General features: G+C 52.2%; 1 protein-coding gene across 1 annotated transcript; it reads right to left on the bottom strand.

Moving 5' to 3' along the window:
- Positions 1-7,388: 7,388 nt before the first annotated feature.
- LOC139110474 (uncharacterized) lies at positions 7,389-12,581 on the bottom strand. Its single transcript, XM_070670284.1, has one exon. The coding sequence runs from the start codon at positions 12,579-12,581 to the stop codon at positions 7,389-7,391; it is 5,193 nt and encodes a 1,730-aa protein (XP_070526385.1).
- Between the last annotated feature and the right edge of the window lie 416 nt (positions 12,582-12,997).

Consider the following 12,997-nt stretch of genomic DNA (forward strand, 5'->3'; position numbering starts at 1 on the left):
TAACATCGCGGTAACTTTTTCGGCCTTGAATTGCGTACCGTTGTCCGACAAGATTTCTGCCGAACACCCGTGCCGTAAAATGATGGCTTCGCGGAGATGCTGCTTAATTACGTCCGCGGTCGCGCGGCGTAACGCCCGGAGTTCGACCCATTTCGTAAAGCGGTCTTGCATATTAAGCAGCCAAATGTGTCCTCTGGAGGATCGGGGTAACGGTCCTATGAGGTCGATCGCGATTTGCTGGCCGGGGCACGTAATTTCGGTACTGTGGAGTGTCCCGGGTGGTTTGGCCAGTTCGACTTTATGCCCTAAGCAATCCGGACACTTGTGTATATATCGCGCGATATCTCGAAACATGCCGGGCCAGTAGAAATACGGCGCGATGCGGGCGATCGTTTTCGCGATGCCGAGATGTCCCGCGGTCGGCTCGTCGTGGTATCATTTCATTATATTCGGGCGGTTGTCGGAAGGCACGCATTCCTTCCACTGTTGGGCGGCCGGCGTGTCTTTAAAGTCGAGTTTATGTAAAACGTGCTTGTACAGGCGGCCGTTCTCGATACGTACGTCGGGTGTTTCTTGCGGTCGTTCCCAGACCTTCTGCCACAGATTTTCGTACCACGGGCATTTTGGCCGCGTCGTGCTCCCTACGTGCGTCTGTCGCGAGAGCGCGTCGGCTACGCGATTTAACGCTCCTTTTCGGTATCGTATCTCGAATTGATACTGCTGCAGTTCGAATGCCCATCGCCCCAAACGTCCGGTCGGAGATTCTAATTTTTGCAGCCACTTTAATGACTGATGGTCAGTCACCACGAGAAACTCGTAACCTTCGAGATAGCTGCGCATCTTCCGAATTCCCCATACGACGGCCAGGCATTCGAGCTCGGTCGCGCTATAATTTCGTTCGGCGTGATTCAGAGTCCGACTGGCGTAGGCCACGACGCGTTCACCTTCCGGAAAATGTTGCGTGAGAACGGCGCCGAGCCCGGCGTTACTCACATCGGTTTGTAGTACGAATTTGCGCGTAAAATCCGGGCAGGCGAGAACCGGCGCGGATGTCAAGATAGTTTTTAATTGCTCGAATGCGGTGTGCTCGTCGCTGCCCCACGTCCATTTGGTTTGCTTGCGCGTCAACGCGGTGAGTGGAGCCGCTACGGTGGCGAAATCGCGAATAAATCGCCGATACCACGACGCGACGCCCAGAAAACGACGCACCTGTCGCACGTTCTGTGGCACGGGCCAGTCGGTCACCGCGGCGGTCTTTTCCGGATCGGTCTGTATTCCGTGGCGGCTAATTATGTGCCCCAGATATTTAATGTTATCGGTGCAGAATTTACATTTCTCGGCGTTGAGGCGAAGGCGCGCGTCGCGTAGCCGACGAAATACTTCGGTCAGGGTGGTCAGATGGCTTTCGAAATCGGGGCTACATATAATTATGTCGTCGAGATATACGAATACGTACGGTTTGAGTGCGGGTCCGAGGATCGTGTCGAGTAATCGTTGAAACGTGGCCGGCGCGGAGTGCAACCCGAACGGCATTACGCGAAACTGCATGAGCCCTCGGCCGGGGACGGTAAATGCGGTGACCGGACGGCTCTCGGCGGCGAGGGGTACTTGCCAGTATCCGTTCTTTAAGTCTAGGGTCGAGAGATACTTCGCCCCCCGTAACTTATCTAGTGTCGCGTTGATTTGCGGCAGCGGGTACGCGTCGCGAGCTGTGACCTCGTTGACTCGTCGGAAATCGATGCAAAATCAATGCTTCCCGTCCCGTTTCTTGACCAACACGATCGGGGAACTCCACCCGCTCTCCGACGGTTCAATTACTCCCTCGGCCAGCATTTTCTCTACCTCTTCGTCGATAATAGCCTGCATTGCCGGGTTACGCGGGCGGTACCGCTGTTTGATCGGTGTATCGGCGAGGACTTTCAGGCGATGCTCGATCTTTTGTGTTGGTCCGCGCACGCTTTGAAATTTCGCGAGTTTGTTTTCGAGAAACGCTTGCAGCCGTTCTGCTTCGGTTAGCGATCTCGCTTGGTCAGTATTCCCCCTGTCGTCCGGTCTGGCCCCTCCGCAGTGGAGGCGCAGTGACGTTAATCGCTTTGTAGATCGCGGGGGAGGCGGGATTGAAAATCCGGCGCGATGCCATACATCTACCCCGATGAGAACGGCGCTGTCTAAGGTAGGGATTACCTGGAAGTCGTGGTCGAAACTTCGGTCCGCGATCTGTATCTTCCCTCGGATCGCCTCGGCTACGTCGACCGCCGACCCGTCCGCGAGCTGCACCCGACCGGTGATATTTCGGCTTCGGGCACCGGCTCGACGTAAGGTTTCGGCCGTGTCGACGTTTACGTGTGACGCTTCCGAGCCGGTGTCCAGAAGCGCTTCATACGATCGGTCGTGTATCGTAACAGTCAGGTGCGGTCGCGGCAGGTACTTTATTGCGGGGACCGAGGCGCGTCCGCCGATTCCTCGATCCGATTGCCGTTTCCCGCCGGGTGGCAATCTCGTGTTAGAACCCCGTCCTTCCCGCATTGCGAACAAAATTTCCGCGGTATCCTTTTGCAATCGAACCGAGTATGTCCGCGTTGCTTACACCTTCAGCAACACTCGGCTCGATCGTAGGCTGTGTTGGTCGCGGCGGCGGCGCGCGGGGCGACGGGGCGCGGTTGCCGATCGAGGCTTTTCTCGATTTCCGCGGTCCGGCGGGCGAGTTCGGCGGCGATCCGGACGTGCTTGCTACTGATGAACGGCCGTAATCGAGGATCCATATTCTCGAGTAGGATCTCGAGTTTCATCTCCTCGGTGTACCCCCCCGCGCGACGCATCAGGGTCGTTATTTCCGTCGCGAATTTCCGGTACGGTTCGCCGGACTTTTGCGTGCGCGCGTCAATTTCTCGTCGTAATTGTGCGCGGTACCGGTACGGCAAGAATTGCTCTTGAAATGCGTCACGGAACTCAACCCACGTACGCCACTCGTCGCGGTGGTTCCGGAACCATTCGAGCGCCTCCCCGCGTAAAAGTTCCGGCAGTCCGCGTAGTAGATGCCGGCCTCGGAACCCGTAGACTTCGGTTAATTCGGCCACTCGTTCCAGGAATCCCGCGGGGTCTTTCCCGTCGAATTGACAACCCCATTTTCTAATTTGGCCCATGATTTTCGTTAAATCTTTAGCGGGTTGTTCGGTTCGCGTGGGCAAAGCCGGCGTCGGTGCGGCCGCGACGGGCGGGGAAATCGGCTCGGGGGTGGCCTGAGTCACCTCAATCAATGGTGTGGTCATCGCAGCCTGGGACGGTCCTGGTCGCGGTGTGAAATACGCGTCCGGATGATTTTTCACGTATTGGCTAAATCGGTGTCGCAATTCGTCGATCGTGCCTGTCGCGTCTACTCTTAGTTCCTCGAGTTCGGTCGTCAGTTCGCTCTTTGATAATCGGTAAATCCAGTCTCGGGGCATTCCGGTACAGTAACTAGTGACCTCAAGGTCCCTGTTCGGGCGCCATGAAACGACCTGCTTTTGCGGCGGGTCCCGAATGTCGGGCCAGCGAGCCCGGGACGCTCGTCGGGACGCAGGATTCGAGTAGGCGAGGTCGAGAATGCACCGAGACGGATGTAGTAACAAAAAAGACTATTTATTAATTAACCACGACGTCCGCTTGGTCAAACGGCGCCGATGTATATATACAGAATGGTAACAAGACAAAGATAATAAATGTGCGGCGCGGATACAATTCGCTGGTGGGCGCGTCGGCCCTTTCGATCGCGGATCGATGTAACGCGTGCGCGAGGCGTAAATTCGCGGATGGTCGCGGATGCCCCACGTGAGGCGCGATGGGTGGCGCGGAACCATGGGCGCGGTTTTTGGCGCGGATCGTAGATTCCGTGATCGGTCCTGGCGGAAGGACCGGCGGTACGCGGGCCGCGGGCGCGGATCGTAGATCTCGCGATCGGTCCTGTCGGACGGACCGGCGGTATGCGGGGCGCGGGCGCGAACCGACGGGCGGGGCCCGCCGTACTATTGATCGCGGTACAGAGTGATCTAGCGCGCGGTCTGAAATTTCTATGCGTCGGTGGATCGCGGAAGACGCGATGCGCTTGGGCAGAATGCACCTTGACCTGTGTCGCTAGCCAAGAGTTCTTGGCCGAAGCGGAGATCTCTCCACCCCGTGGATCACGACGGTGCGACGGGATCTTAAATGCGTTTCGAGTCTTTCTGTGCCGCAGACGTAGGATCGAGAGTCCTCAAAGGAGGCGGAGTGCGCTCCACCCCACGAGCTAGTCGTGCGTTCGGTCAGAGTTCGGAACGAGAGGATCGTGAGCGCCAGGATCTCCTGGCCGAGACGAAGATCGCTTCACCCCGTGGTTTCGTGCTCTAGGAACGGATGTTCGCTCGAGAGTGAACGGATCAGGACGGTCCCGCTGAGTCCTGGCGTCGACTTTTTATACATAAAAAGTGACGGCGCAGGGTTGCCGGGGCTCAGCGGGGTACGTGACGTGTCCCGACGCGTGGCGCCGAGGCCCCGGGATGCGGCGCGCTCGGAAACGACGGGCCTCGACGTCGACGGCGCGGTTCGGCGGCGCTCGGAGACGCTCGGCTAAGTCCGCGGATGGACTTAGCCGCGGAACGGCTATGCGTTGCCGTGCTGTGCCGGCGTATATAAAAATATAAAGTTTGGGGCGCACCGCGCCCCGGGTCCCCGCCGGACGGTGTTGTGTCCGGCGGTCGGCCGTTGTTGTGGCCGGAACGGTGCATCGCCGGGTGCACCGTTACACGCTTGGTTTTTAACAATTTAAGAATCGCGTTAGAATTATAATTGTATTCGCTCGAACAGAATTGCGTCGGAATTATAATTGTATTCGTATAATCGTAATCGCGGTTCGGGGGTTTTTTTAAGGAAGAGTGCCCGCGTTTCGTTTTACGGAGCGCGCAGGGCTCAGGGTAGGATTGTTCCGCAACGCTTGGAGTAAGCGCGCAAGAACTTAGGATATGTTTGCTCCGTTGGCAGGGGAGCGGAATAGGAAGAGAGACCCGATGCTTCGCCGTGGTTAGCGCGCTTTCGATAGAAGGGATTTTTCCGCGAGACGCCCTGGATAGCGCGCAGAAAAATAATGAGTAGATGGAATAATAAGGTTTTGGAATTTTTCACCTTTGTGAACTCTCCATGATCGCCTTTGATAAGCGCTTCTATGTAGTATTCACTCCGGTAAGAGGAACGGAAGTGTTTACTGCTAATTTTTGGGCCCTTTTTATATCCTAAAAGTGTAGGCGAGGGGTGTAGGCGGAACAAGGGGTATTTAATTCTAATTTTCCTATTGGCCCTTGAGGGCATGGAGGGGGAAAGCGCGGGGTCAGTCGGTCGCAAGCCCTCGCAGGTGTCACTTCGCGGGGGTTGCGCGGCCGATTAAAGGGCCATCTCTGTGACGCCGCGGTAACTTCTGTCTTTGTCGCTCTAATAGTTGTCGTAATCGGAGCCGCTGCTCCATAGCTCGTCATTGCTCCTTTTTATTATTTTATTTAATGGGGAAGAAAAAGAGAGATAATGAAAATTAATTAAAAAAAATTAATTTTAATACGTAACAATATAAATATAAAATATAAAAAAAAATACATTAAAAATATAAAAAAATTTATTTTAAAATTTCGTCAAAATAAAAAAAAATTAATTTTAATAGATAAATAAATAAATAAATACATAAAAAATAAATTAATAAAAAAAAATTAAATTTAAAAGTAATAATTGACGTGGAAGTCGCCGCGACCACCTCTTCCTCTTTTTCCTCTTCTTCCTTTTCCCCGATTTCTTTTGTACCACCCGGCGCGGCTTCTTCCACGTCCGTGTCCTCTTCTAGAATCTGTAATAAAAAAAAATACAAATTTGTGTGTGTGTGTGCGTACGTGCGTGCGCGCGTAAGTTATAAATACTTAAAATAAAAATAACTTACACATTTTTCTACCCCTCAGTGGGGGTTGGTCACTGTCAGCAGCTTCTGCGTTTTGCTGCTCTGTCTGCTGCTGCTGTGAAAGCTGTTGTTGCTGCTGCATCGCTTCAATTAGTTTTTTCTGGTTCTTCTGCAGCTACTCTATCATTTTCTCTTGTTTCTTAATTGTTGATGTCAGCGCTTGAATTGTTGAAGAGCAGCGCGGCGGCGTGTCATTAATATTTAAGTCGAGTAACATTTCCTCCTCGCTTAATTGTAAATCTTCTTCTGGAAAAAAAAAACAATAATTACAATTAAAAAAACATTTCTATTTAAAACCAGAAACGTTTAAATACTATGTTCACGTGTACACGCGTGAACGCTTCACGTTCTGCGTGCGTGAAAGACTGCCGGGACGACCAGAAGTGACCGTACACTCGAGGATTAAAAAATTCGGTAAATTAAAGAGGCGAGCGGTGAACGTAACACAAATTAATAGTTTATTCTCAACAAAATACAAAAGTTAATCGTGCACGCGCGGAGCACGTGCTCGGTCTCGGCACGGATACGAATTATACTCGTTTCGGGCGGAGATCTTGGATAACTCCCTTTTAATCGGGCTCAATCAACAGAAAAGCGCGACGGAAATCTTGAGAAACCAGAGCGTGGAGTAGCACGCTCACCGAATCGGACGATCTTGCGCGCGAGACGAGGTAAATCTAACGTAGGAGCCCCAGGAGTTCGCGATCGCGACCACGTTCGCTTACCGTGTCGAGATCGGCATATAACAAAGGCTCCTAGCGATGGTGAGCTGCACGCACAAGTAACAAAATTGAATTGCACTCGCGTCTGGGTGCAAGGTGGGCCAGCAGGCCGTAATAGAAAACTGAGTCCGCGGTAGCGGAGTACCAAAGAGAGCGCAACGAATTTAACACCCGCGTAACGTAGTGTCTAGTCGGCTACTGAATACCGCTGCCGATCTGACGAAATATCCGAAAAAGGGGGGAATAATTCGTCGGTTAAGCTCGCGTAGAATCGAGAGCACATGCAGAAAGCACGTGCTCCCGATACACGGCAAGGACTCATGCGAGCGAAGCGTGGTATTCGCGAACATAACCGCCGGCCTTGAAACAGTGGTTTCAATAATTATGAACAAGGAAATAAAGAATAACAATACAGAAGTACTACTTAAACAAACTTACAATGTTCATAACGCAAGAATGCCGCAGCTCATTAATAAACGATACTTAAAGACTAACTACATTGATATCCGCATTACAATGGTCGCACGCTTAATCTACGGATTTTGACGCAAAACAAGCGGTCAAAAAAAATCGAAAATGATAAGCGCAATACAAAATTAAACGAAGGTTACAAAATACTCTGTTGAGGTAATAACAAATGAAAGAAAAAATGACGCGTTACCGCGTAGATGTAATCGGATCAATATACAAAAAAAATGAAAATAAAAATCGCTCTTAGATTAATCTATCGAAGTCGCGCATTTTACTGGCAGCAAGCATATTTTACCGATGGGCCTGCGGAACGTGGACGAAGCGGTTTTTATAGTCACGACCCGAGTCAACCCGTCGCTGCCGGGGTGAATTTCCGTTACACGACCGATATCCCATTTACATGGGGGGAGAACGGGGTTGCGCAACAATACGAGCCGACTTATTTCTACGTCCGGATTAATTTTGCGCCATTTCGAACGCTGTTGAAGCGTGTTCACGTAGTCATTTGTCCAGAGCCGCCAGAATCTTTCCGACAGTCTCCTAACAACTTGCCACCGAGACAAACGATTCTCGGCCAGATTGAGAAGCGAGGGTTCCGGTGGAGTCGCAAGAGCAGATCCGACCAAGAAATGACCGGGTGTCAGGACCTGACATTCGTCGTAGGCATTCGATAAGGGAGCAATTGGCCTTGAATTGAGGCACGCCTCAATTTGACACAACAGCGTCGAGAACTCCTCCACGGTGAGCGTATGTTCACCAACCACACGACGCAGGTGGTGTTTTACGCTACGAATTCCGGCCTCCCATAGGCCACCGAAGTGGGGGGCGGAGGGTGGAATAAAACTCCAAGAAATTCTGTCCTGAGCCGTTTTGTTTAAGAAGTCAGGGTCATGCAACGCAGCCTTATAGGCTATCGCGAGTTCTTTATCAGCGCCGACAAAGTTTGTGCCATTGTCGGAGTAAACGGTGTGAGGCAACCCACGTCGAGCACAGAAACGAGTGAAAGCGTTGAGAAAGGCGGAGGTGCTATAGTCGGTGACTAGTTCTAAATGAACGGCTCGCGTCGATAGGCAAACAAACAGGGCAATGTATGCCTTTCGCGAAGTGATCCCACGACCAGAGGACGGTCGAACTCGCACAGGTCCCCCATAATCCAAACCGCACCACGTGAAGGGTCGCGGAGGTACCGTCACGCGTTCTGCGGGAAGGTTCCCCATGAACTGCGTAGGGATTGTTGCGCGCTCGCGTACACAAATCACGCAAGAATAGACCATCTTTTTTACTAACGAACGAGCGCGTAATATCCAATAGTCTCGACGAAGTGTAGTCAACGTCAACTGTAATCCGCCGTGCAGCATTCGAAGATGAGTGTGAAGGACCAGAGCTTGCACCAGAGGGTGCGCCGCAAGAATAATCGGGTGCTTAACATCGTACGGAAAAGGCGCATGCCGGAGTCGGCCTCCTACGCGTATAACGTCGTCGCGATCTAGGAAGGGCGCAAGAGGCGCGAGAACGCTCCGAGAACCGACAGTATCGGCAGATTTTAGAGATCGCAGCTCCGGACCGAATAATTCCCGTTGAATCGTACGGATCCAGAAGAGTCGCGCGTGATTAATGTCAGTAGAACGGAGCGAACAACTCGGAGGATCCGAGTCGGAAGAAATCGACGTCGTTTTACGCAAGCGTGTAATGAATCGCATAATGTACGCGGTAACACGCAGTAGTTTGCTCCATGAGCCGTACCGTGTCGCGAGATCCCACGGAGGAGGAGGTTCTGTCGCATGTACAACGGTTAATTTTTTTGCCTCCGGCATTTCGGAAGAAAGCACAACCGGATCAGCTGGCCAACTATCGGGTGGACCCGTAAGCCACGACGGGCCTCGCCACCACAACGGGTGGTCATTCAGTTCGGAACCGAAAATTCCGCGCGACGCGCAATCCGAGGGATTTTCGTCAGTAGGCACATGATGCCATGTAGCGTCGGGTAGTAACTCCTGAATTTTAATGACTCGATTAGAAACGAAAACGCTCCACCGAGATGGGTCGGAACAAATCCACTGGAGAGCTATCGTGGAGTCTGTCCAGCAGTGGCACGGAATTGCGGGCAACGCGAGGGTTTCGCGGACGAAAACAACGAGCCGACTAAGCAAAAGAGCGGCTGATAATTCTAAGCGTGGTATCGTGAGCGTCTTGAGGGGGGCAACCCTAGATTTGCCCGCAAGTAAGGTGACGGTCGCCGGCCTGTCCGGGCGGATTAATTTTAAGTACACGGATGCGGCGTACGCGCAATTCGATGCATCCGAAAAACCGTGTAATTCGGCACAACAACCCGGAAAAGCTCCCGTCCAGCGCGGAATCTGCTGATCTCCCAGGCATCTGAGCTGAGTGTAGAGAGTGCTCCATGAGGAGAAAATATTCTCCGGAAGTGGAGCATCCCAGCCAGACTGGAGGCGCCATAATGCTTGCATCAAAATTTTTGCGGAAATCGTGACCGGAGTAGCTAGACCGAGGGGATCATACACCCGAGCGATGACCGACAGTACCGCGCGTTTAGAATTAGGCGGAGAATCGTCAAGATTGACGTGAAAGCGAAACGCGTCGGAGGATGGATTCCACACAATCCCAAGAACCTTTACGGCGTCATCTCCCGAAATAGATTTGTCGCAGGCAAGCCCGTGGTCGCGGGGATCAATGTCGTCCAATAATCGCGAGGAGTTACTCGCCCATTTTCTTAAGGTGAAATGGCCACAGCGAAGAAGCGAAATTAGTTGATCACGCTTAGACTTTAATTTTGCAATATCGTGATCGCCGAACAATACGTCGTCCACGTAAGTTTGGTCGCGTAAAATTGGCACTGCCAACGGGTAACGGGAGCCCTCGTCCTCACATAAACAACGGAGCACACGCAATGCCAAGTACGGAGCGCACTTCATTCCGTACGTGACGGTCAAAAGTTGGTACTCGCCCACCGTATCCAACGAGTCCGGACTCCACAAAATACATTGATAGTTTACATCGCGCTCATCGACGAGGATTTGCCGAAACATTTTCGCTATGTCAGCTGTGTACACGTATCGATGTTGACGCCATTGTAATAAAATAGCCGGTAACTCGGTCTGTAATTTAGGCCCGGAATGTAGCAAATCGTTGAGCGAGACACCGGTCGACGTAGGGCACGAAGCATTAAACACAACGCGAAGCTTCGTTGTTGCGCTGTCAGATTTGATCACTGGGTGATGAGGTATAAACACGCGACAATCAAAATCGGAGGAACGCGAGGCCCTTCGCATGTGAGACAATTGCGCATATTCGTGCAAGAATCGTGAATATTCCACGCGTAAATCCGGGGACCCTTGCAGACGACGTTGCAAATGCCTCAATTGGTTTTCCGCGACCCGGCGCGAATCACCGATCGAAGACGAGGGTGGAGAGAGAAAGGGAAGACGTACCACATATCTCCCGTTAGCCTCGCGTGAATGCGTCTCGCGAAAATGATCTTCGCACCGTTTCTCGGCCGGGGCGAGGAGTCGAGAGCGCGGCACCTCTTCAATCTCCCAAAATTTCTGGATTGTGGTGTCCAGGTCGACCAGAGACGTGCAATGAAGGGCGGTTAATTGCGAGATAGCGTTAGGACGCGTGGTCGTTGAGCCTGTCGGTCCTGATATCACCCAACCGAAGATGGTGTTTTGAGCGATAGGTTGCCCGGAACGCCCCCTGCGAAGACCCTCGAGCAAAAGATCTCCGTATAGATCCGCGCCTATTATCAATTGAATGGGGTCTGATCGCGTCGGAGTCGGGTCAGCCCATTCTAAATCCCGGAGGTGAGCCAGATCATCTCGAGACGCTGAACCCTTAGGCGCGTAATTCGTCAACGACTTAAGAATGAGAGCAGTAGTCTCAAGTACCGGGGCGTCCTTACTAGATGACGAAATCGTGATCGAGATCGCCTGTCGCACAAAACCGGCATCTATACCACCGACGACGGAGATCGCTATGGGTTTACGGACGCGTTTAGCCCTCAGGATCTGAGCGACGGATTCAGAAATAAATGTGGCTTCGGAGCCTTGATCTAGCAGTGCCCGAACAGTCACATAACGCCCGGAATTTGCTGCGACGGTAACTCGAGCGGTAGCGAGTAGTACACAGGCGCGTTCCCGGCACGGGACGTCTACCAGTGCGCTGGTATGTACGGCCGCAACGGGGGGCGAGGGCTCCGCAACGGTCTGCGTCTCAGCGCTCGTAGGCGCATCCGGGTCTACATGTAACGTGGAGTGATGCCGTTTCTTACAATTACGGCAGGAAAACTGACTTCGGCAGTCCGCAACTGAGTGCGTTGCACTCAAACAATTTAAACAACGTTTCAAACGCTTGACTGTTTCAACGCGTATCTTAGGAGTCGACGCAAGAAAACGCGAGCAGGCGCTCAAGTAATGTTTCGATTTACAAAGCGGGCACGCGTTTGTAGACGTACACGTGTTTGTAGCATGCACACGGAGCGACTTCTGTGCACGCTCTGTTTTGATGACGGCCGCATGGTCGGATTCTTCCAAAGCGTGACACCGGTTGGTCACGAATGTAATTAAGTCCGTATATGACGGCAATTCGTTCGAATCGCAGCTCTTCAGATTCCAGGCCCTTCGCGAGACAGGGTCCAGATTTCTAGAGATTAGTTGGACGAGAAAGTCGTTCCAAAGAAGTTTCGGCGTACGTCCTAACTGTTTCAACGCCGAGACCGTCATCTCAACTTTATCACAAAGCGCTTGCAAATCGGCGGCCGATTCACGCGTTACGACGCTCAGCCCGAATAACGTGGCGAAATGACCTCTTACGAGACGCCGACGGCTCTCGAAACGCTTCGTGAGAGCAGCCCAAGCAATTGCGAAATTATCGGCAGTAACCGGAATATCAGAGATACAAGAAAGAGCCGATCCCGTAACGGACGACGATAAATAGTGCATACGTGCAAAATCAGTAAGACCCGCGTTTTGAATAACGAGCGAAGTAAATCTATCGCGGAAATGTTCCCATTCCGATAGGGTGCCATTAAACGGCGGCAGCTTAATGTAAGGCATACGCGGTCCCGCAAGTACCGACGTATCGTGCAAAATACCAGTCGACTGCATTGATGATTGAGGGGTCGGCGGCGGCTCCAATTCCTCTAGCCATTCACTTAGAACGTCCTTAGTAGTCAGGAACACGTCTTCCGTCGCCTCGAAAGAGTTGTCCGCAAAGTAGTCGATGCCAGATCGGTCCACAGATGCGGCCGCCTCAACCAGACGGAGATGTCCGCTCTGGAATTTGCTCCAGTTGTCCTGCAGGGAACACAGGCGGCTTCGCAGTTTTGCCGCAGTGAAATTAAGCTTGCCCAATTTCTTTACATTGTCCAATGTACGCAAAATAGACCGTTTAATAAGCAGTTGCTCGGTCAACAATGTCTCCATAATGTGCACGTTTTCACAACACCGTGTATAGAATACGTATATCACGTGAAACCCGCGGAATGTACCGAAAAAAACTCGTATCACCTCGAGCGTGATCCGGCTCGAAGGACCAAACTATATGTTCACGTGTACACGCGTGAACGCTTCACGTTCTGCGTGCGTGAAAGACTGCCGGGACGACCAGAAGTGACCGTACACTCGAGGATTAAAAAATTCGGTAAATTAAAGAGGCGAGCGGTGAACGTAACACAAATTAATAGTTTATTCTCAACAAAATACAAAAGTTAATCGTGCACGCGCGGAGCACGTGCTCGGTCTCGGCACGGATACGAATTATACTCGTTTCGGGCGGAGATCTTGGATAACTCCCTTTTAATCGGGCTCAATCAACAGAAAAGCGCGACGGAAATCTTGAG

The sequence above is a fragment of the Cardiocondyla obscurior genome, linkage group LG20 (genome assembly GCF_019399895.1).
Source record: "Cardiocondyla obscurior isolate alpha-2009 linkage group LG20, Cobs3.1, whole genome shotgun sequence".
Taxonomy (NCBI): Eukaryota; Metazoa; Arthropoda; class Insecta; order Hymenoptera; family Formicidae; genus Cardiocondyla; species Cardiocondyla obscurior.